This window comes from Semicossyphus pulcher, unplaced genomic scaffold, assembly GCF_022749685.1.
Source record: "Semicossyphus pulcher isolate SPU_LCO1_2020_fin unplaced genomic scaffold, fSemPul1.0.p SCAF_2, whole genome shotgun sequence".
Lineage (NCBI taxonomy): Eukaryota > Metazoa > Chordata > Actinopteri > Labriformes > Labridae > Semicossyphus > Semicossyphus pulcher.
This window is the reverse complement of record NW_027211693.1, coordinates 7845045-7865387: the sequence shown is the minus strand read 5'-3', so window position 1 is coordinate 7865387 and position 20343 is coordinate 7845045. Positions and strand designations below refer to the sequence as shown.

General features: G+C 41.3%; 2 protein-coding genes across 2 annotated transcripts; one reads left to right on the top strand and one right to left on the bottom strand.

The window, feature by feature from the left end:
- Positions 1 to 805: 805 nt before the first annotated feature.
- fgf2 (fibroblast growth factor 2) lies at positions 806 to 7504 on the top strand. The gene is made up of 3 exons (XM_069670511.1): positions 806 to 1341; positions 4278 to 4381; positions 6577 to 7504. Exons 1-3 carry the CDS (start codon positions 1164 to 1166, stop codon positions 6760 to 6762), a joined length of 468 nt encoding a protein of 155 aa, XP_069526612.1. The 5' UTR covers positions 806 to 1163; the 3' UTR covers positions 6763 to 7504.
- nudt6 (nudix (nucleoside diphosphate linked moiety X)-type motif 6) lies at positions 6203 to 20266 on the bottom strand. The gene is made up of 5 exons (XM_069670509.1): positions 20014 to 20266; positions 19132 to 19335; positions 11891 to 11946; positions 9153 to 9207; positions 6203 to 8791 (listed from the first exon to the last, which is right to left on the bottom strand). Exons 1-5 carry the CDS (start codon positions 20264 to 20266, stop codon positions 8409 to 8411), a joined length of 951 nt encoding a protein of 316 aa, XP_069526610.1. The 3' UTR covers positions 6203 to 8408.
- Between the last annotated feature and the right edge of the window lie 77 nt (positions 20267 to 20343).

The window sequence follows — 20343 nt, the reverse complement described above, 5'->3', positions numbered from 1 at the left end:
AACTGTCTGTTTGAAGATTTCTCGATGGATACAGTCCCAGGAAATGCATCCGAAGACTGGTTAAAACCATCTGAACCCTTCCTGTGGTTGGATTCCTCTTTTGACTACAAGCCTTCAAACTATTCCAGTCTCCAGCCTGAGTCACCCCAAAGGCCTGGTTGGATGTCAGATGTTACACCAACCAGTCTCAGTGGGGTCATCTGCTGACGTCAAACGAGAGCACAGCTGACTTTCTACTGATCCTGCCCAAGTTTCAGATGTGGTCACCTATACCCACATGTCCAGACCAGGGAGTACCTAATTTGACAACTGGATGGGCTAAAATCCAAGTAACAAAGGAACAAAACTTGCAAAAAGAACCTCCCTTCCCTGATCCTGGAAGGAAGTTGTCACTAGTAATTGAAATCTCTCAATCAGGATTCAGGATTTTTCATCTAAGCCTGCCGGCTACTTCACAATTAAAAAGCTTTGTGTGCGGGCTCTTTACGTCTCCGTTCTTACTCTTGAACACTCATGATGAATGAAAACACAGGTTCTGTTCACGTGCTTGCCGCTGTTCTTGGCACCTAGAAGGACCTCAGTGGCACAGTCCAAGCTGCACGTCCCCCTCCTTTCCCTCCTCTCCTTTCAAGACTTCTGCTGGGTTGGTTGGTTAAATCACTGAGCATTAGTGGGCGTGAGCATGTGTGTGTTGGTTGGTGCTCCTAGGGCGCATGCGAACTGAGGCCCAAAGGGGAAAGCCTTCCACACAGATCTAAGCCAGCTGCCCTGGTTTAAACACTTCATTGCAAGAAGAGTGGAAGAAAGGGGGAAGCCGCATGCATCCCCCCTACCAGTGTGCTGAAAGTACACTGGAAAAGCAGCAGCCAGCTCTACAAATAACAGACGAGCAGCTACAAATGGTAGATTCAGACGTTTGCTGGTAGGTAGAGTCCTTCCGCCTCCGATTTCTCAAGACTCAAAGGGCACTTGCTGCCCTGAGAGGAGGGGTGTTCTTTCAAGTGACCTCTGGGGTTAAGCAGAATCAGTTTGTGTGAAGCTCAGTGGAGGAGGGGAGGAGGGAACAGGCAACAGTTAGTGGGAGGTGGGAGGCCACAGTGGGGCTCCTGCACTGCTCAAGAAGGAGACGAAGCAGTCGCCGGGAAGCGGGGAAAGAGGAGGATATGGCCACGGGAGAAATCACCACACTTCCCTCCACACCTGAAGACGGCGGCAGCGGCGGCTTTCCTCCCGGGGGCTTCAAGGATCCCAAAAGACTGTACTGTAAAAACGGGGGCTTCTTCTTGAGGATAAAGTCTGACGGGGGAGTGGATGGAATCCGGGAGAAGAACGACCCCCACAGTAAGTGCTTCAACTCCCCTTCTTCTTTGCTTTGCACGGCACACAAAGCTTCTTTATGTTCTTTTTGCAACAGGGAAGTAAGAGTTAAGCAAGAAAAAGTAATGGAGGAACGATGTGAATTTTCCAGCTTACTGAGGTTTATTCTCCATTTGTAAACACCAGAATGTGTGTAGGTCCACCTCTGGAAAGTATAATAACTCCAGTTCAAGAGAAGTACACCTCACATTTTCTTGATCAATGGGAACTTTTATGGAATATGCCTGACATTTTTAGTTAAAATTGATGCTGAGTCATAGCGTGGTTTACGTCACACAAGACAGCATGGAGTTAACAGCCAGAAGAAGTGAATTCCTGATTTGGAGATTCCTGCCAGTCGTTGAGGTCAATGAAGTTATGCCACCAACTAGCTGAAAATGAAACTATTTCTACAAAGTAAAATGAAAGACACTCGTAACTCTCAACTGTATCAAGTGAAAAGAATTCAAGGCTTCCTAAAGGTTGTCTGTAAGTTAGCCAATATTTAGGTGTTGTTCCTGGAGGAATGTGATACCCCTTGGTGCCTCTGTATCACTGATCACTTTCAAGTATGTGTCCCAAGTTGCATCAGTCAATGGGAGGGGAGGACAGGGAACACGAATTGGGTTTTTTTCCAAGGAGAACACATGTTCAGAAGTTTATCAGCCAAGATAAAGTGTGACATTTCAAACAGGTGGGCCCAAACCGAAGCTGATATGGAACCATTTCTACCTTTAGAGAAATTCAGTTACATTCAGTTAGACTTGCTTGTTGAGTAAACCAGAGGAGTAACCTTGTTAAGGTGCTTGTTTGCGTTTAAAACTTCCTGTTATTCTAGATTCAAACAATCAGGGTTATTGGTGCAGACAGGAATATAACTACAATGAGTCATAAAGAAGGAATCATTATTAATCATTAAGCCTTTTACCATAATGGTTTCTTAGGGTTAATTTGAGCTGCATCAATGGTTCTTCTGTTAAAGCTGCAATAGTCCTGCCAACGTTTTGGACAACCAATCATACCTGCCATCAAGAACTGTGAAAATAATGTTACCTAACACACTCAAGGATCCTCAATTTGTGCTTACGTAAACGGGATTCTTCGCCACCTCATTTGTGTTCTTTGTAACTCACTTCCTATCCCGAAACTTTCTTAAGACCTTCTTGCCACAAAGTGACACCCTTACATCACAGACCCCAGGACAGTTACAGATAGGAACCAGAGAACAGTTGAGATATTCAGAAAAGCTGTGGAACATCATAAGCCCAGTAAACATTGTACACACCACAGCACACCCGCATCATTTATACATTTATTTCAGGAAAGAACACCTCTTTGATCTGTGAGATGAATCATGCAGGCAGCATACCTAACTGTAGACAGATGTGTGTCTATCTGAAGTCTTAATGTGAAATCGTTCTGCACAGATCCTTTGATTTACCTGATGGGGCCTCTGCTTCCTTTTTGGTGGTTTAGCTTCATGCAAAGTGTGCTCTGTTTGCAAGCAGCGATGTCTCTGCAAAAAAAATGGAGTTCATGTATGTCTACTGTCACTCAGCCAACAGGTGCTGTGTGCTCAGACCGCTATTAGCCACAGTGTGAAGCAACTGTTTAGCAGCTGATTTGAGCTAGCTTATTTCTATCAGTGGCGTCAATGGAGTTTTATTCATTTACTGCATATAAAGCGTTAGTCAGTGTTAGCCAAAACATGGAGGGAAAGCACAACAAAAAGATGCTTAACTGCAACAAAAAAGTAGCTGTTGTGGTAGCATGATTTGTGGTTGGTTGTCCTCCAAGTTGGCAGCTAACTTTTACTTGAAATGCAAAGGTTTATACAAAGATTATAAGATAAATCCTCTGAATTCTATTATTTGTATCCTGGTGATTTGTGAGCGCTTTTCAAGCTGTGCTACTTCATCAATTATCACTAACTCTGCGACCTAATGGAATATATATAGCGTCTCTTAGCTCTTTGGGTTTTATGCCACTGGATGGTTACTGCTCACCACTCTCATCAGTGTTTTTCAATCTTTAGCAAGCAACAAACAAACTCTGGTAGCCCCTGCTTGTTATCAGACCTAACAGCAGACAGAGTTAGCAGCTAGCAAGTTAGACAACAGAAGCATCTACTAGCTAAAGAGTGGGGTGTTGTTCTTGGAGTTGGTGGAGACCAAAACAGAGCTAACATTTAAATTAATATTGGACTTACATGGATCAGTAGGACACAGACACGATTCCACATGAAGGCTTATGTCTTTGTGATTTTTAACAGGGCATTGTAACCATAAGTATGTGTTACCTGTTGTTGTTGACGTAACAAGAACACATGTTGTTGTTGCTCTCTTTGCCTGTCTCTATCCTTCATCTCCCTCTATCCCATTTTTCGGCCCATCCAGTCGAGGCAGACGGCTGTTCAACATGAGTCTGGTTCTGCTCGAATTTTCTGCCTGTTAAAACGTTTTTCCTTGCCAATGTACTGAATGTTGCTAAGTGCTACTCATGGTGATTCATGTTGGGCCTCTGTTTAAATAACATAACAAAGAGTCGGTCTAGACCTGCTCTTTCTGTAAAGTGTCTTGAGATAACTCTGTGTATGATTTGGCGCTATACAAATACAATGTGACTGACTGAATTTGATTGAACACTAGAGCTTTCTAAGCTGCTGATATGATGTGGCAGTGTACCTGTAAGCTTTGTAAGAGTTTTTTTCTAATTGGAATGCCCTTAATTTGCCTCAATATGATAAATGACTCTTAATCTATAGCTACATTTATGAGCATTCACTTCTTAACATGTAAGTATTTCATTGTAATTTATGGTAGGAATCTGGTGCCTCCATTAAAATAAACACCTTACCTAATGTTGTCCTTTTTTAAACAACATAAAAGCAAACTACAAACTATGCATTTTCTTTTTCTCAGTAAAGCTTCAACTCCAGGCGACCTCGGTGGGGGAAGTGGTCATCAAAGGAGTTTGTGCAAACCGCTATCTGGCCATGAACAGAGACGGACGACTGTTTGGAGCGGTAAGTGAGTGGGGTTATTAACTTTCAACTAACCAATTTTTCACTGTACAATTGCGGCCTAGTGATGTCATCGAATAGCATTTCCTAAGAGGGTTCAAAAAGTTTATTTTTACTGACAGTGCCTTTCACAAATCTGAATTAAACACACGCAGTACATGTCTTCCGGTTGACCGAAAAGTTCATTGAGCTGATGCGCTGTGTCAAGCAGTATTTAGATTGCTTTTGGAAACCAAATATTTACCACCCCCCTGATAAGAAAGCCTCCCTCGCAAGGAAATAATTAGGTTGACACTCATTTGTCATAGTCAGCAAAGGTTCACCACAAAATTTAATTAGGGTCATAATTATCCTGCTGCGGATGTATGAGAGTCAGAGAGACAAGATAACAGTTTTGTATCAACAGCGTTTTCCATTTTCACGTCATTATAGATACAGACTGTATATCAATGTTAGCTTAAGAGCCTCTTCCCTTTTTGTAAGTGGAACAGACTCTCATTGTGCGGTCTCAAATTTCACTGATTTGAAACAATTTTCAGAACGCTCCTGAGAAATAGCCCACAGCTCTTTGGCACCGCTGCTTTTCTGCTGCCACAATGTTGATGCTCACAGCGGCAGTGGAAGTGTGAAGTGCTTGTGACTGATGTGGTTTGGTGGTTGTGAAGGCTTGTCCGCAGTCCATGTAATTGGCAGGAGGCATTTCCTCCTAATGAGAAGCTACAGTAGCTACCACCCGGGGCGTCTCACTGTTTGGCACTTCTGTGTGAAAAATTATTTAAAAAAACAACAAATAAACTCTTTTCTTGTTAACATTTGTTAACTGATGGAAAAGTTGCTGCCAAAGTTTTTTTTTTTTCTCTCCAGCACCTTGAGCACCTTGACTTGATGCGTCTCCAGTCTGTTCTTACAAACATTGTATCCAGAAGCACAAGGCATCTGCAATGCATTCAATCCTGAGTGATACATTTTGCTATTATAATTGACGAATACAAACCAAATGCAGATACGTTGGTATACTTGATATGAAATTTACAATATGTATTCAATCCTAAACCTTTAACAAAATAATCTATCTGAATAACACTTACATTATTTGAAATGTAACTTTTCTTGGCTGTAGGTAACTGAAATGAAATCGAAACTCAAATGATAAAATATATAAAAAGTACCGGTATTTCTACTTCCTTCTCTCAGTGTCCTAGCTATGTTCAGATAAATGCTTAGGGGTTTGAAAAAACAAAAGTATCAATAACCAGCCACCTGAACTTTTAGTAAATAATCAAACAAAGTGGCCTTGGGAGGTTGTTTCAGTTGAAAGGAAATGTCCTCTGACTAAAGCTCAAGAGCTGTGCAGTCACACTCCACTAAAACCAGAGACTAAAAACAAAAGCCTCTTGTTGGACCGGGCGCACGGCAGCTAACGCCCAGCGAGACAGCAAGATCTTGGCCAGACGTTCAGTAATTAATGTTTTCTTCGTGTTTTCAACAAAGGACAATGTTCAAAGAGGGGATTGTGACATGACATCACAGGAGCCAAATCAGTTAGTTTGGACTTCAGTTATCTACCATTTAAAAACCTTGATTGTTTAATTGTTGGATTTGTTTGTTTACAATCTTCAAATTGATCATGTTTAACATATTAGCCCATTAATCTAAAACATTTTTAAGGAAGCCGCGCGAAGACAAAACCGACTAGAGGACTGATGAAAAGATCTGGTTTTCTTTAAGAAAACATCCTTGGACGTTATTCTTAACGAAAAGTCTCCATCAAAATAAAAGGCACCATTTAGTTCTGGGTGTTTTATATTGTAATTTAATGTCACAAAATGTCATATAACAATTTCCCTCGATTTCCTACAACATATATTAAATCAAATATCATCCAAACAAAATATTTAATGAAATGCAAACACTGAAACATATATTAAAAACGTACAGACTGGATGACCGAACTTCAGTTTCCATTTGTTAAAGAACAGTAAATGAGGACAGCAGGACTGCCAAACAGGATATCCAACCTCATACTAGTTTCACAGTTTTCTTATATTAACTTAGCTTGCAAGCTAATTTAAGTGCTTGAATTAGCTGGCCATGTAAAGAAGCAAAGGCTGCCAACGTTATCATATTGACTAACTCTTGTTTCTCACTGAACTTCACATTATCGCTTATCAATTATTCCTCTGTGTCTTTCTCCCCAGAGACGAGCAACAGATGAATGCCACTTCCTAGAGCGACTTGAGAGCAACAACTACAACACCTATCGCTCCAGGAAGTACCCCCACATGTACGTGGCACTGAAGCGGACTGGCCAGTACAAGTCTGGAAGCAAAACTGGACCAGGTCAAAAGGCCATTCTTTTTCTCCCAATGTCTGCCAAGTGCTAATCCTCATCCGAACATCCTTATGGCAGCAACAAAGAAGAAGATGTGACGGCAGTGAAGAGAAAAGTTCCAACAACATTGCCCTAAATAGCTGTGATGCTTTCTGACTGTTATATCCTGAACGTGTCCCCTTTTTATTCAGCTTCACTTTCACACAGCGGTACACAGTCACACCTGACTGCTTCCCAGTAAAACCGGGCTTCTACTGTTGACGGACTAACTGCTACATGAGTGCAACAGGAGCCATGTGCTTTGCTCAAGTGCACCCTTACAGTACGCCAACGCAGCATTATTTCTTATTCTACCTGGCCAGATCTTTGACTGAGAGTAAAAACGTGTCTGTAGGTTATGAGGGTTAAGGAAATGCAATCAAATCCTACATTATTGAAACTTGAAGATACATTTAATTTTTGCTCTACGGTAACGAAATGTTATTTGAAAAAATCTAACTAAGCACAACAAACACTTAAATAAGCACAACTTTTAGTTTTCAGAATCCTCACAAATTTAAATGATACAGAAAAGGTTTCCTGAGCTTCGTCCTCTGATACTACTACATTTTTTACATGCACAATTAAAGTGATAATCTCGAAGATTTTCATTTAAATAATTGTCTGTTAAGTTTCTATCTATCGCCGAATGACGTAACACAATGGTGATTGAGCCTATGGCCCACTGATGAAAGCCTTTGCATTTGCAGTATTACAGACTGGGTGTCTGTGGCAACTTTCACGGAAAAAATCACAAGCGGCGCCCAGTTAGTGACACGTTTTCCATCAGCCAGCAGTGGTTGGTCTGCCAGAGAGGGTAGGCGGAGCTAAGCGGCTGCTTTTCTGGTCTCTGCAAGTGAGTAAACAGTAATCTACTATGGCTGAACAAACAAAGAAAAGATGGATGACTACAGATACAACTTCAACAATAAGTGAAAAGAAGAAGAAACAAATTGGACGCTCAGATGAAGGCAAACAGTCTGAAAAGAAGAATGTAGAGTTACAACCGGAGCCAACCGTGGACGTCACACATGCAGCACTGTCTGGATATCTGAGAATTGTGCTCCTGCAATTACCGTTTATCGTCATAGGTGCCGCCAAAGAGAACAAAACTGAGATCTTTGAGATTACCGCTTTAAAGAGGTGTGCAAAAAGTCCATATATTGCATGGCACTGAAGCAAGGCATTATAAATACATGATAATTATTGTGAAGAATGTTTAATTCAAACATAGACAGGCAGTTTACTTGCTGATTTTGACTCTCTTGACCGGTCAGGAGGCAATTTAGCAACCGCTAGCCACTAACGTTAGCGTTATGTTAGCTGCCACTGGTAGTAAGAATACAGCAGAATTTAAAACAGTACCTGGAAAAAATGAATCCAGCTGCTAGCAGCCACTGTTGTCCAGCAGCAGTGGACCAACATGGCCGCCAAATAGTGTTAAATAAACCGTTAAGAACTCTGCAGGTTCTTAAAAAAACTAAATGTTCTTGAGTTCTGAGTCTATTGCACCACATTTCTCCAACAGTAACAGTTAGTGTGTGACACTGCAAACATAGTTCCATTCATAAATACAGTTTAAATAGGAGTAACTCTGACAACCACGTGTCAGCATAGCTAGCCCAGTTAGGCTTAACCTTTTACATCGGAGGTGGCTTGCTAGGATTTTGGTGTAGCAGGATGCTGCCTGTGGTACAGCTGGTAAAACATCCCAGAGTAGACAGCAGGAAGCTCCTCCATGGTGAGGTCGATCTGGTGGAAGCCCCGCTCCAGGCCGTGAAGCAGAAGCCGGGCAACACGAGAGGTGATGGGTGTGGTGGCGTTAGTCTTGGCCAGCTCGGCGAGGTGCAGCCACTCGCAGCGGAGACACTCCTGCGTGCAGAAGTTGATGTCGTAGGTGAGCGGGCTGAGTCGGCAGATGATGTACATGTCTGACATGCCAAAGGCGCCGGGGTGGTTGTGCTGCTGCCGGATGCTGAGCAGAGACCTGAACTCGGAGCGGACGCCTGTTTCCTCAAAGACTTCACGAACTGCAGTGGCACCTGAAAATCATGAATTGAAATTTAGATAAAAGTTTGAGGAGAAGTTTTATCCAAACACAAAGGAATACCATTATTTTGTAAGAGTCGTCTTGCAGACTTACATTTAGACTAGTTAAAATAAAAGGGAAATACATATATTTTATACACAAGAAAAACATTTGACGCTGCTCTTTTGAAGGGGTCATATATATAACATTAAAGCTGCTTTTAAAATGTTCTAAAGTTGAATTTTAAGGTATAATTCTTATCGTGTACAATTAAAATGAATGTATATGCATTATTTTTAAGCGTGATACTAAAATGGAAGGATTTCTGTAGATGTACTGTATTAGTCTTTTGCTCTCTTGAGCGTGACACTCACCAATATTTTCTCCTGGATCTGACAAGCCTCCGGGGAACTTCCAAGCATTCTTTGTCTGAAATAATAGAGCAAAGTTAAAATGTAACATCCCTTGGAATAGATGGCACTGCTGTAAATGTACCTTAGAGTCTTTCAACATGTATACTTCAAAAAGTGTTTTGAATGCCAATGCAGCCCAATTTAAAGTCACTTGTTTTGTTGTTTCTTTAAATGAGTGGCACTATCTTTGAGTATGCTATCTTTAAGTACTTTTTTCTTTTAACAGCAAATACAAGATTATGTCTAAAAAGCAACTTCTTATGTATCTGAAGTAACAATTTAAAGGGCAGAGAGATGTTCTCTTTATAGCATCCTTTATTATATGTTTTTTATTTCGTGCCTCACTCTGGAGGCTTTTACATTTGATGCGGTGAAGTGTGTCTTCCAAAACTGTTTCACCACTTATCCTCGATATTTAATGACATTGTGCTGCTGGTTAAGTTATGACTTCACTGTTGTATATATTTTTGTAGTTACTTAAAGAGTTTTGTATGCTTCCCTTTTTCATCTTAGAGTTTCCTTGTTTTGCAAACCCTCTCTTTGTGAGGAACACGAATGCACTACAGCTTTAACGTTTCATGTACTGTCAACAGAATGCTATATTTTTGGAGCTGTTTTAACAGAAAGAAAGAAATAAAAACAATTTGTGTAACTCTAATAAGTTTGTTTTCTTCCAATGCAAAACGTCTCATTCTCAGAGGAGCTAAATGTGAAGTCATAACACCAAAAACACTTGCTCATGGTTGCCAAACATGCGGAAACTGTTAACGCTAAATCAACTGGGAAATTATGTTTTAAATGTCATTGGACTATGGGTGAACTAAACACTCGAACCCTTTACTTCCTTCAGCTCCCCGATGGATGAACTGACCTTCAGTCTACCGGGGATCTGTCTGTTTTCTTTTGTACGGATATGAGGGCGATAATGTCCTGGACTCTCTTCAGGAAGTTAGTAACCCTGCGTGAGCTCTGAACTGGCTCTGTCTGCCAGAGACACTGTACTGCCAAGGGCCAGACTGTTATAAAGGCCATTTCCAGTAAACAGCTCGATGGGGAGGCGGAGGAGGAGGAGGAGGAGGAGGAGGAGAGGAAGAGATAAAACACTCCCCACACTTCCAGGCCACTAACTGTTTCCCTCTGCTTCTGGACAAAAGCCATTAAGATGCATTATATGCACTTAAGATTCACAGCTGGGACACATGTTACATCTTTTGTGCAATGACAGGCCAGCAAACAGACCCACTTATGTTAATTATATATGAACTATATTTGCCACATGATCCAGATTTTATAGTAACCATGTGCCCCCTTCTGAGAGTAACCTTAGTATCAGTGCTGAGAGAAATAAGCATGAGGACTGCACTTTAAAGGATGGTTGCACATTTTCCAAAATAGTAATGCCACAGAAGATTTCCATTCATAAACTTCTACATGATGCATTTATTTTGGAGGGAAAGTGTTACTTTAAATGTCTTGGGTAACGCCATCCATTATCTATACCGCTTATCCTGTTCAGGGCCGCGGGGGGCCGGTGCCCACCCAGCTGTCACTGTGCATGAGGCAGGACTGTTTCTTTGACACATCCTTATCAATGCTCTCATTTGGTGACAGTTTATTTTATATAAAGGCCAATAAAAATATCCCATCACAATTTACCAGAGCCTGAAAGGACTTCTTGTTCAATCATCAGCCAAGAACCCCAAAGATTTTGAGTTTACAATACAGCACAGAAGCAGCAACTCAATACATTTGAGCTTCATTGAGTAAAACTTTTTTCGTGTTGTTGTTTTTGTAGTAAGGATACATAATAAGATGTTTTGGCAACACTTGTATTACAAGAAAATACCAGAACATTTTCAGCAAACTTTTTATGTAACCAAAAGGTGAAGCTTGTGTGAGACTTATTTATGTTTTAAGCCAAACGCCTCTTAACAAATAATTGTTTTCCAAATTGCAGCATCATGGTGAGATCACTTTTTAAATCTTGTTTTGGCAAACAGTGACGGCAAACAAACCTGTGTACGAGCGCTTTGAGAAAGAGGTCTGCTGTAAGCTGACCGTGGGCTGACTCGAGCAGTACAGCGGGGGCTCTGTGAGAGCTGACGGAGACACATACTCACAGAGCTGTTTGAGCGCATTCAGCTCCTGTAAACAGCCTGTTTGCTTGAGGTCTACTAATGTTGTGTGGAGCTATGTTAAGTGTGAGAGGAGCTGAAGGTCTGAGAGGATTTCCACCCACGTCTGGATCAACAGAGGCAACACACAACTCACTGGATAAACAAACTAATCACAGGCATTTCTAGAGGTACCAAGATATCTGACGCTTCACAGGCTCGGTTTTTTCACTGTGGATGGAAGGATCAGTGTCCAGTATTAACTTTTGGCTGAATCAGGCCAGAGCTGGTGGACTTCCTGCCAAAAACACTCTTTTAACCGGCCAGAAAATGTCCTCAGTTTTCTCTTTCAGTAATGTGTAATTCTGCCAACTTACATACTGGCTTATATAATCTAATATATCTCAAATATCTTGATTTCGTACAGTCTATTTTAACTCCTCATTGTTACAGCCAACATATGCTTATTCTCACTCATTTAAATGGTATATATGGCAATAACGTTACATACTTTAACTCTAATGAACACAACAGAGAGCAGCTGGTTTTTTTGTACCCTTGTGCAAAGAAAAGGAACATATCTACCTTGTTTCTGTCTTGGACGACAAGAACTTTCCCATTGGATTCGTCCACAACAGCGCCTGAAAGAAAACCAAAAAAACAATCAGACATTCAAAACATTTGAGAGTGCTTCTGCCTTGAGTGTGTGAGCGGGTCCACATTTTGCACTTAAGTACTGTATGAACAATATAAAGGGAGACCTGTTGCCAGTTAAGGAGGGGGTATAATGCTGTTTCACATTTTAAGACATATAATGTTACAATGTTGGATGTCCAGACTAAATGTGTGTGAAGTTTCAAATCTGTAGGTAAAAGGATGTCGGCGTTATCCCCAGGCTGTGACGTCACAAAGTCTCTGAGTCGTTTCAGGCAGAGGCTGTATGAGGGCCTGCACAGAGCACCAGAAAAATTATGAGTTCTTTTCACTGTAAATTATGCTACGCTACTCCGCAGGTACCACTGAGTGAAATATGAAGCTTGAAATTAGCATAATACCCCTCCTTTTAAGGAGGACTCTTTCTGGAAGGCTACAACATCTCTTCAACAAAGTCCATCGTACAAAAAACAAACGAGACCTTGAGGTAGAAATTCAAATCCTTTCTTAGTTTCACACCTCCACACAGAAATGTTTGCATAAAATGGGCACTTTTGTCAGACTTTCTGATTCATACAAATTCCAAGACTGCAACCTGAAAGAGCTTTCAGGCACACAACATGTTATAACCTTCAAATCGATGTTGTAATAAGCCTACAGCTGCCTTCATTTAATCATCCATCTGAGGCAATGCAACATTAGCATTAAGGCTAATTTATAACTCTCCTTTCATCACTTCAATCACATCTTTAGCAGTGCACAACAGGTAAAATCCATTGGGTTTTTCTGCTGTAGCTGGATAAAGCAGTCAATGGGAATAGTGGGAGTGAACCAAAACTAGAGACACAAGCTGAAAAACCAAACAAGGAGCTGAAAGCAACTAAAATGCTGCATAGACATGATGACGATGGGGCGCTGGTTTAGCTCAGTTGGTAGAGAAGGCGCCCCGTGTACAGAGGCTACAATCCTCGACGCACTGATCGCAGGCTCGACTCCCGGTCTGCCAATCATTTGTTGCATGTCATTCCCTCACTCTCTACTCCCCATGTTTCCTGTGTCTCTTCAGCTGTCCTATCGATAAAGGCAAAAGCCCCCCCCCAAAAAAATCTTTAAAAAGAAATTATAACTACAAAGTTGGGTTATAACTCTCTGCTGGTTTGTCACTGCAAACAACACCTTTCCCCAACAAGTAGTCATGTGATCCATTAGGTAAAAATATTTACTATAGCTGCTTAACATCAGCCATACATTAAGAGTAAATGAGGACAAACGTGCTTCTTTTAGAAACCAGAAACACACGATTGTTCAAAACAGCAGAACTGTAATGTGTAAAGATGGTTTGAAAAAAAGAAACAGATTATAAATACTCTTTACTCTAAAGTCTAAACAGCCGAGTGACTCAGTTTAACTTGTGAATGATGTAGACATCCCAATTCAACATTTACATTTTTCTCAGCTGTTTAAGCAGCTTTTTTTTTCAGCCGGTGGTGACTAAGAGAGGCTGCTATGTGCCGCCTCTGACAGCTAGTGATGAGGAGGAGGGGGAGGAGGGGGAGGAGGGGGAGGAGGAGGGAAAAAGGGCCACTTTCTTTTCCGGTAGCTCCGTCTGACCGAGCGGGACGGGCTTCCTTAAATGAATGTCACAGATGTGTAAAGAGGGATGGGTCCTCTTGAAGGCCTGACTTGGACTTCCAAGTGGAAACTGATGTCATCCCCATCCCGGTGCCATATGGTGCTCCACAGGAGGAAGGCTGGTTGCTACTAAGCGAGGCTATCATTAGGAAGCCTTCTGTCTTGGAAATAAAAAGCTCATAAGGAGAAGGAGGGGAAAAAAGGGGAGTAGAAATATAAGCCCAGAAGTAATAATCAGAGGGGGACTGTGGGTTTTGTAGTAAAAAACTGTTAATGTCTTGAGGTTACAGCTGGCGTCTGAGCCACAAAGAGTATTATGTCTTTTCTTGATTCATATTTTTTACGCAGGCTTCTCCTACTACTTTTGGGTTGTGCAACATTTAAAGGTTTACAGTTGTGTTTATTATGAGGTCACAACAGTTCTGAAGCTGCAGTGCTGACTCGGTTTTAATGTGGATAATAAAACCAAATCTCCTCTGATTGACAATCACTTTAGCTCACAGCATCTACTAAACAGTGGAGCCAAATTTCATTACAGAATCAGACTAGCACTGTGCTGTCCAGGAGTTGATTTCCATGCACAATTGTATCTGCTATTGCACAGGATCAAGTCGAGAGGAAGCGAGTAATCAGTATTCAAAACAGGATTATTTACGGTTCAGTGAGTCACTACATCATGCATGGAACCACCAAACACGCCTTGTGATTCACTAAGCTATGGATATATAAGCTAAAATGTGTCCTACTGTATATTTTGTGTACTATTAAGGCTAGGTAAAGAACACTTTAGTCAACCTGTACAATTCAATTCCAATTATGTTGATAATGGTTTATTCAAATCCAGTGATTTTTCAAGCAGAACTTTAACATTTGTCAGATGTAAGGATTTGCTTCTTTTTTTTTATAAGATGATTTTTTTGGCTTTTTATGCCTTTATTTGAAGAGAGAGGTCAGTGGACAGAGCCGGACACAGGGAGAGCGGGGATGACGATCTGGTCGCCGGTTTAACCGCTAAGCCAAACCGGCGCCCAGAGTTCGTTCCTCCATATATGACGGTAAAAGAAGAGTCTTTGGACCTGTTGGATTGTGAGGATTCTAATTCTAAATGTTTTCCATTTCATCGCCTTAAAGGTGAATCGATTCATCTTGAAAATAATCGGCTGATTAATACATTTTGAAAATAATTGTAAGCTGCAGCTATTGTTTGATGGACACAAAATATTAAAGACCGACTCCAGTCATGTTGTAAGACATATAAAATGCTCTGCTTGAAATAATAAATTGTGTCTGATAAGTTTTTTCTCTTAAACACGTTTAATAACCTTGTAAAAATCCTCCCAAGGCGTCTCCGCCTTCTCCCTCATTAAAAGTTCCTGAATTATCATAGTCCCCGCCCACTATGTACACGTCTCTGCCATCGTTTAGGGGCAACTTAGCTAGCTTGACATGTAGTAATTAGCAGCAGTAACATTAAAGTAAGGAGTCAGTAGTGAGTTTGCAAAAATTACGATGACGCTTACAGCTGGCTCGTGCACCGCCAAAGTGGTTGCCATAGGTTACACATAATGATATGCATAGCGTCACCCCGTCCATTAACGGGATTGGCTCCTTAGGTTTGTGACGTCTCAAACCTGCCAATCTGAAAACGTGTTGTTCAGCCTGTCCTTGGTACACTGCAGTTTAAAAGCACACAGGCCCAGCCATGGAGATGACTGCTGCTGTTGTCCCTGATATGTCTTGTAGCGCATGAAAAACACCACGTGGAGATGTTTACAAGGTTAAACACTTGGTTTTCACTGGAGGGGGTCTTTAATTTAGATATGGCAGGCTAAGCTTAAGATGCTGCAGATCATACATGTCTGAGAATACCATCTAAAAAAAAAACAAAAACATTTGTGTGGGACATTGTTCCATTTATTTAAATCGGTTAAAGCTCCAAGTTCTTCACCCTGTCCTGAGAGGTCAGAGGTCAAACAAAGCTGGAAGCATTTCAGTTTCAAATCGAGGGCACTTCAGCAGGACAGATGTTGACCTCTGGGTTTCGAGCTCAGTTTCTTTACACAAAGAGTCGCCCCACTGACCAACATAACACTTATATCGCTGCCATTCAACTTTCTTAACTCAAACTTACCTACTGTGATTTAAAAGGAAATTACAGTATTTCACAACCTGTTGATCATCGCTTTGCATAAATGAGTTTGCATAATAACCCCTGTCTTTGTAGAGATTGTGACATGTGTAAAGCCCATTGGGGCCAGAAAAATACAAGCCTCAAAGCCACACATAACTGGATAATGACATCACATGCAACAACTGGAGGAGACACTGCATTGATGAGGCTTCAGGGATCCCTGAGAGGAGACTGAATGAATACCAGAGACAGACAGCTGTCTTTAAAGATCCAGTGTTTGGAATAATAAGATTGACTTGAGAAAGTTTAACAGCAAAAGATGAAATGAAAGGCAATTCAAGCAAAACGGATCCAAACCACATTTGAAGTTTGTTTGAAATACATTTCCAAACACGTCACCAGACGCTCTATTCTGTCGCAAATCAAAATTTCAAAGTGTCTTTTGAGGCACTTGTAAGCAAAGTACCAAAGACTTCAGACTTCTTAAAGTGTGTTGTACCTCACACTCTCATACTTTGTGTTAGAAATCCGTCTCACCAGCGTAGGTAGCTAATGATATCTACGTCTTTACTACCAAAGCCAAAGTCATCAACCAGGTTTCACTTGTCTGAGAGCCAGAAGAAGATCAAGGAGGACATTCAGATCTGACTCCAGAGACCTTCTTTCAACAGACAAAAAGGTGATGATCATCCCTTATAGCTCCACCTGATATCACACCGCCGAAGGTACATACTTTCGTGACTAACTTATTTATGTGTAACAGTCAGTGGTCAGTTTAAAGCCTGCTCTGGCTCATAAATCTGTTACTTAACACTTAGGGCAGTAAGTATCTTTTTATGAGTGTGTTTTACACAACAGCAGCGATAAGAACAAAGTTGCAAAACCTTGATATATGTGTTCTGTGTCTTTTTCTTGTCTTTTAGAGAGTAGGAAGCTCTCAAGCAAACAAGTAACAGATCATATAAACAGCTACATATTTCAGATTCCTGACTTTTGTTTTATTTGGGTTCCTGTCAGGGATTTCTGGCCTCAGAAAGGGGAGTTTCTGCACCTCATTTGATTCTGTAGGATGCTCTGGACATGTTCTGACATGCTTCAGGAGCATCCACTCCTTGGTAAAAAAGAAAGTATAAACGACACTCTGCCCTCTGCTGGACAAACAGAAACACAGCAGGCCAGAAACAACTCCTTTTACAATCCTGGTGAGAGAATTTCCATTTATGCAAGTGGAATGGGCCAGAGTTGAACAATCCATAACAGACATAAAACACACCTCAAACATCGATTACGTTTTGTGTAATTCAAAACCTGAAGCACTGATTTATATAAAGAAATAAATGTCTCTGCCTGGCGTGGCCTGGTGCCAGTTTCCATCTCTGCTGGGTTAATGTAAACTTTACTTCCACACATCGGTAATGAGCTCGGCCTGATGGTCCCAGGAGTCTGAGATCTGCTCAGTGGATTGATGTAATATAACACCTGACAAAGCTCGGCCAATCACAGCCTGAAGTCTTCACTGTGGAGGGGAGGGGTTGATAAAAGAACTGAAGAGTGTGTCAACATCAGATTTATGACATAAGATAATAATTTGATATTGGAAAATTAAAAATAAGACTATAAATCAAAGAGCAGTAATTAATGAGGATCCATAAATACTTAAGTAAAAAATAATCAGTCATAGATTTGCACGTATATTCACATTGCAGTTAATAACTAACATATATTTTTATTAAAGGTTAATCTGATGATCATATTTTCAATTATTTAAATGCAGTGTGTATTCGTGTCCATAAAAACAATTAACAACACTTTTATTATTTGGGACTTTTGAAGTATTTTTCAGTGACTCCCACGGCCTTATGAAAAGGTAGAGAGAGTTCAGGCGGAGCGACACGTTTCCTAGTGAAATATATACAAACAGACTTGTGTGCTGCAGTTTAGATAGATATGGTATGTCATCAGTTCATCATGTATGTTTGATTAGCACGATCAGCCCCATGACAGCTACTTTTTGAAACGAAAGCTCACCGTCCCCTACTTCCTGTCGGCACACAACATCGCCCTGTGTGTGCGATGTAGTTGTAGCCGCTGAAAGTAAACACTTTGTGGCACATCTACTCCGTGAACATTCCACTTATGTAACCACAGCGTTAATGAGCACCGGGATGAGGTGCCACTGATAACGGGAATACACTCACTCATTAGCCCCCTCATGAACAGAGCGCCCACCTTGACCATCCTGTGATCTGTGACGGCAGCAGGGTCGCAAGCTTGTTAACAGTTAACAGGCAGGTGACACACAAGCCCCGTATACACTGCCAGTTCAAGGCGGGATTATTACACCTCTGTTGCGTTTCCGTCTTCTATGTAAAACGCACAGAGGCGTAATGGTGGGGCGAAGTCATACTGCCTCTGAGCTGGCATCAGAGGAAGTAACAGAGGTGTAAAAGAAGTGAAATAGCGTCTGTGTAAACTGCAGAGCTGGCAGAGTGGAACAGAGCTGTGTGTGTGTGTATGTGAATCATGCGCTGTCTGATAACACCTCGCACACGTTTCCGCTTCCGCCGGCAATGGGGTGGCATTACGCGGGCGTTGCTTGGTCCAATGTAAAATGGCAAAGGCTACATGGCGGCGGAGCTTCGTTACACTGCAGCACAGCGGTCACTTCCCTCTGTGCTCAGGTGAAGCGCTGCACTAATGTGATGTCAGATGGACTTTTCCTGTGGTTTAGTCATGGAAAACGAGAGACTGGCAAGTTTCAAGCAACAGTAGCAGCTTGACCTGTTTCACTTCATTTGCTTCACTATCACACGTCCTGCGATGCGAGTATAGCACATGCGCACATCGCAATTGCGCTAGTTAAACAATATATCGTGCAGCCCAATCTATGTATCTATGATATCTAAATGAGTCTTATTAGTCATTGTCATAATAGTTGCTCACAAATTTTTGTCACATAAATAAACACTTATTCTACCAATAACTTCAGATCTATTGTTCTTTATTGTTTGACTGTAAAACATTATATATTCTATGTTTGAATGTGTGACAGTGATGTTGTATTAACAAGCCCACATTATAAGCGTAACTGTATGTAGTGCAAGGGTGTCATTTGCTTTGAATATTCTGTATTTAAAAAAATAAAAAAATGAAGGATATGGAAAATTGACATCAGTCATAAGCTAGTGATAACATGAATGTTTTAATAAATATTCAAGGTAAACTTAAGTGTTTTCTTCTGGAGATTTTTACAGCATCTGACAGCCTTCATCAGATCCACGTCAGCTGAGCGAACTCTAAAGATGCGGTTGAAAGGTCTCTGAATTGTGAGGAGGGGACCTTTAGGCATTATTTGTTGATCTGCTATTTTAAAATTCAAAAACAAACTCTCTGGGCTAAAAATCTCTACCTGCCACTCCGATTTGGTGTGTTGCAAATCCCGGCAGCCTGCTCTCCCCCTCGCCCAACCAGAGGGCCAACACAGCGTGGTCGTCTTTGGCGTGATGGAAGGTGAAGCCGTGAGTGGAGGCAGCGGCTGCAAATCGACTGAGTGGGATGGGGACTCGAAGCCACACGGCAACTTTCCCCTCCGCTTTCCACTGGAGCAAAGAATCTGCAGAGCACAGGAGATAAAAGTTCACAATGTTTTAAAATATGTAACTAAAGATGTTGCTGCTTTATTGAATAAAGAAACTGCAGAAACATTTAGTATGAAAGATTGTTTTTTGTGTGTAATCTGATTTTGAAGACAAGAAGACAAACAACAGAGACAGTGTAGCCTGAGGGTTAAGGAAGCAGATCTTTAAAGTGGATGATTATTGCTGATAATTGACTAATCGTTGATGTCATTTCAAAATCAAAAATGCAAATGCAATAGCTGATTCTAGCTGATTTTCTCTGTTTAATATAATTTAAACTACATTTCTTTAGGTTCAGGCTTGCCACTTCACTTTTTAGTTGTTCACTAGTTTTTTTTGCCTGTGTATCCTGTTTACCTGCAGGTATACTAGATACTAAATAGCCTACTAATAATAATGACGCCTGGCTTAGATTTAGGGGAATATTTTGAACACACAAATCGGGAGAAGGTGCTGGGCCTATTATGTCCATTAAGATAATAATAATAATAAGACTTAAGCATTTCTATACGAGAAATCCTTTATGCAAACACATTATAGCTCACTTTTCCGGTCTGTGGTTTGTGTTTGAGGCTGGTTAATGATTTGTGAGTTCATTTGAACACATGATCAGTGCATTGTTTGCAATCTCAGCGGACTTTAAAACAACCAACCTCGCAGTAGTCTGCTGAAGGACTCCTCGCTGATGTCCGCCGGTAAACCAACCTCAGCCACATTCACTGTCACTCCACCGAACCGGTCCACTTTCCCTGTCAGAGCCCCGGTACCCTCCACTCTGTGCAATTGAGAACGAGTTGCAGTGCATGAAATGGCACGGACACCTACGCGTGCAGGACTAGACGTTCTGCTGACAAATCGTCCTCTCACTAACGGTAAAAGCTTGAGAGCAAAGGCACAAGCAGCCATGTTACTACGTTACTATAAACAACCGTATAAAGGTAGTTAATATTCAATTTCCAACCGGCATGTGCGTGAAGTGCAGC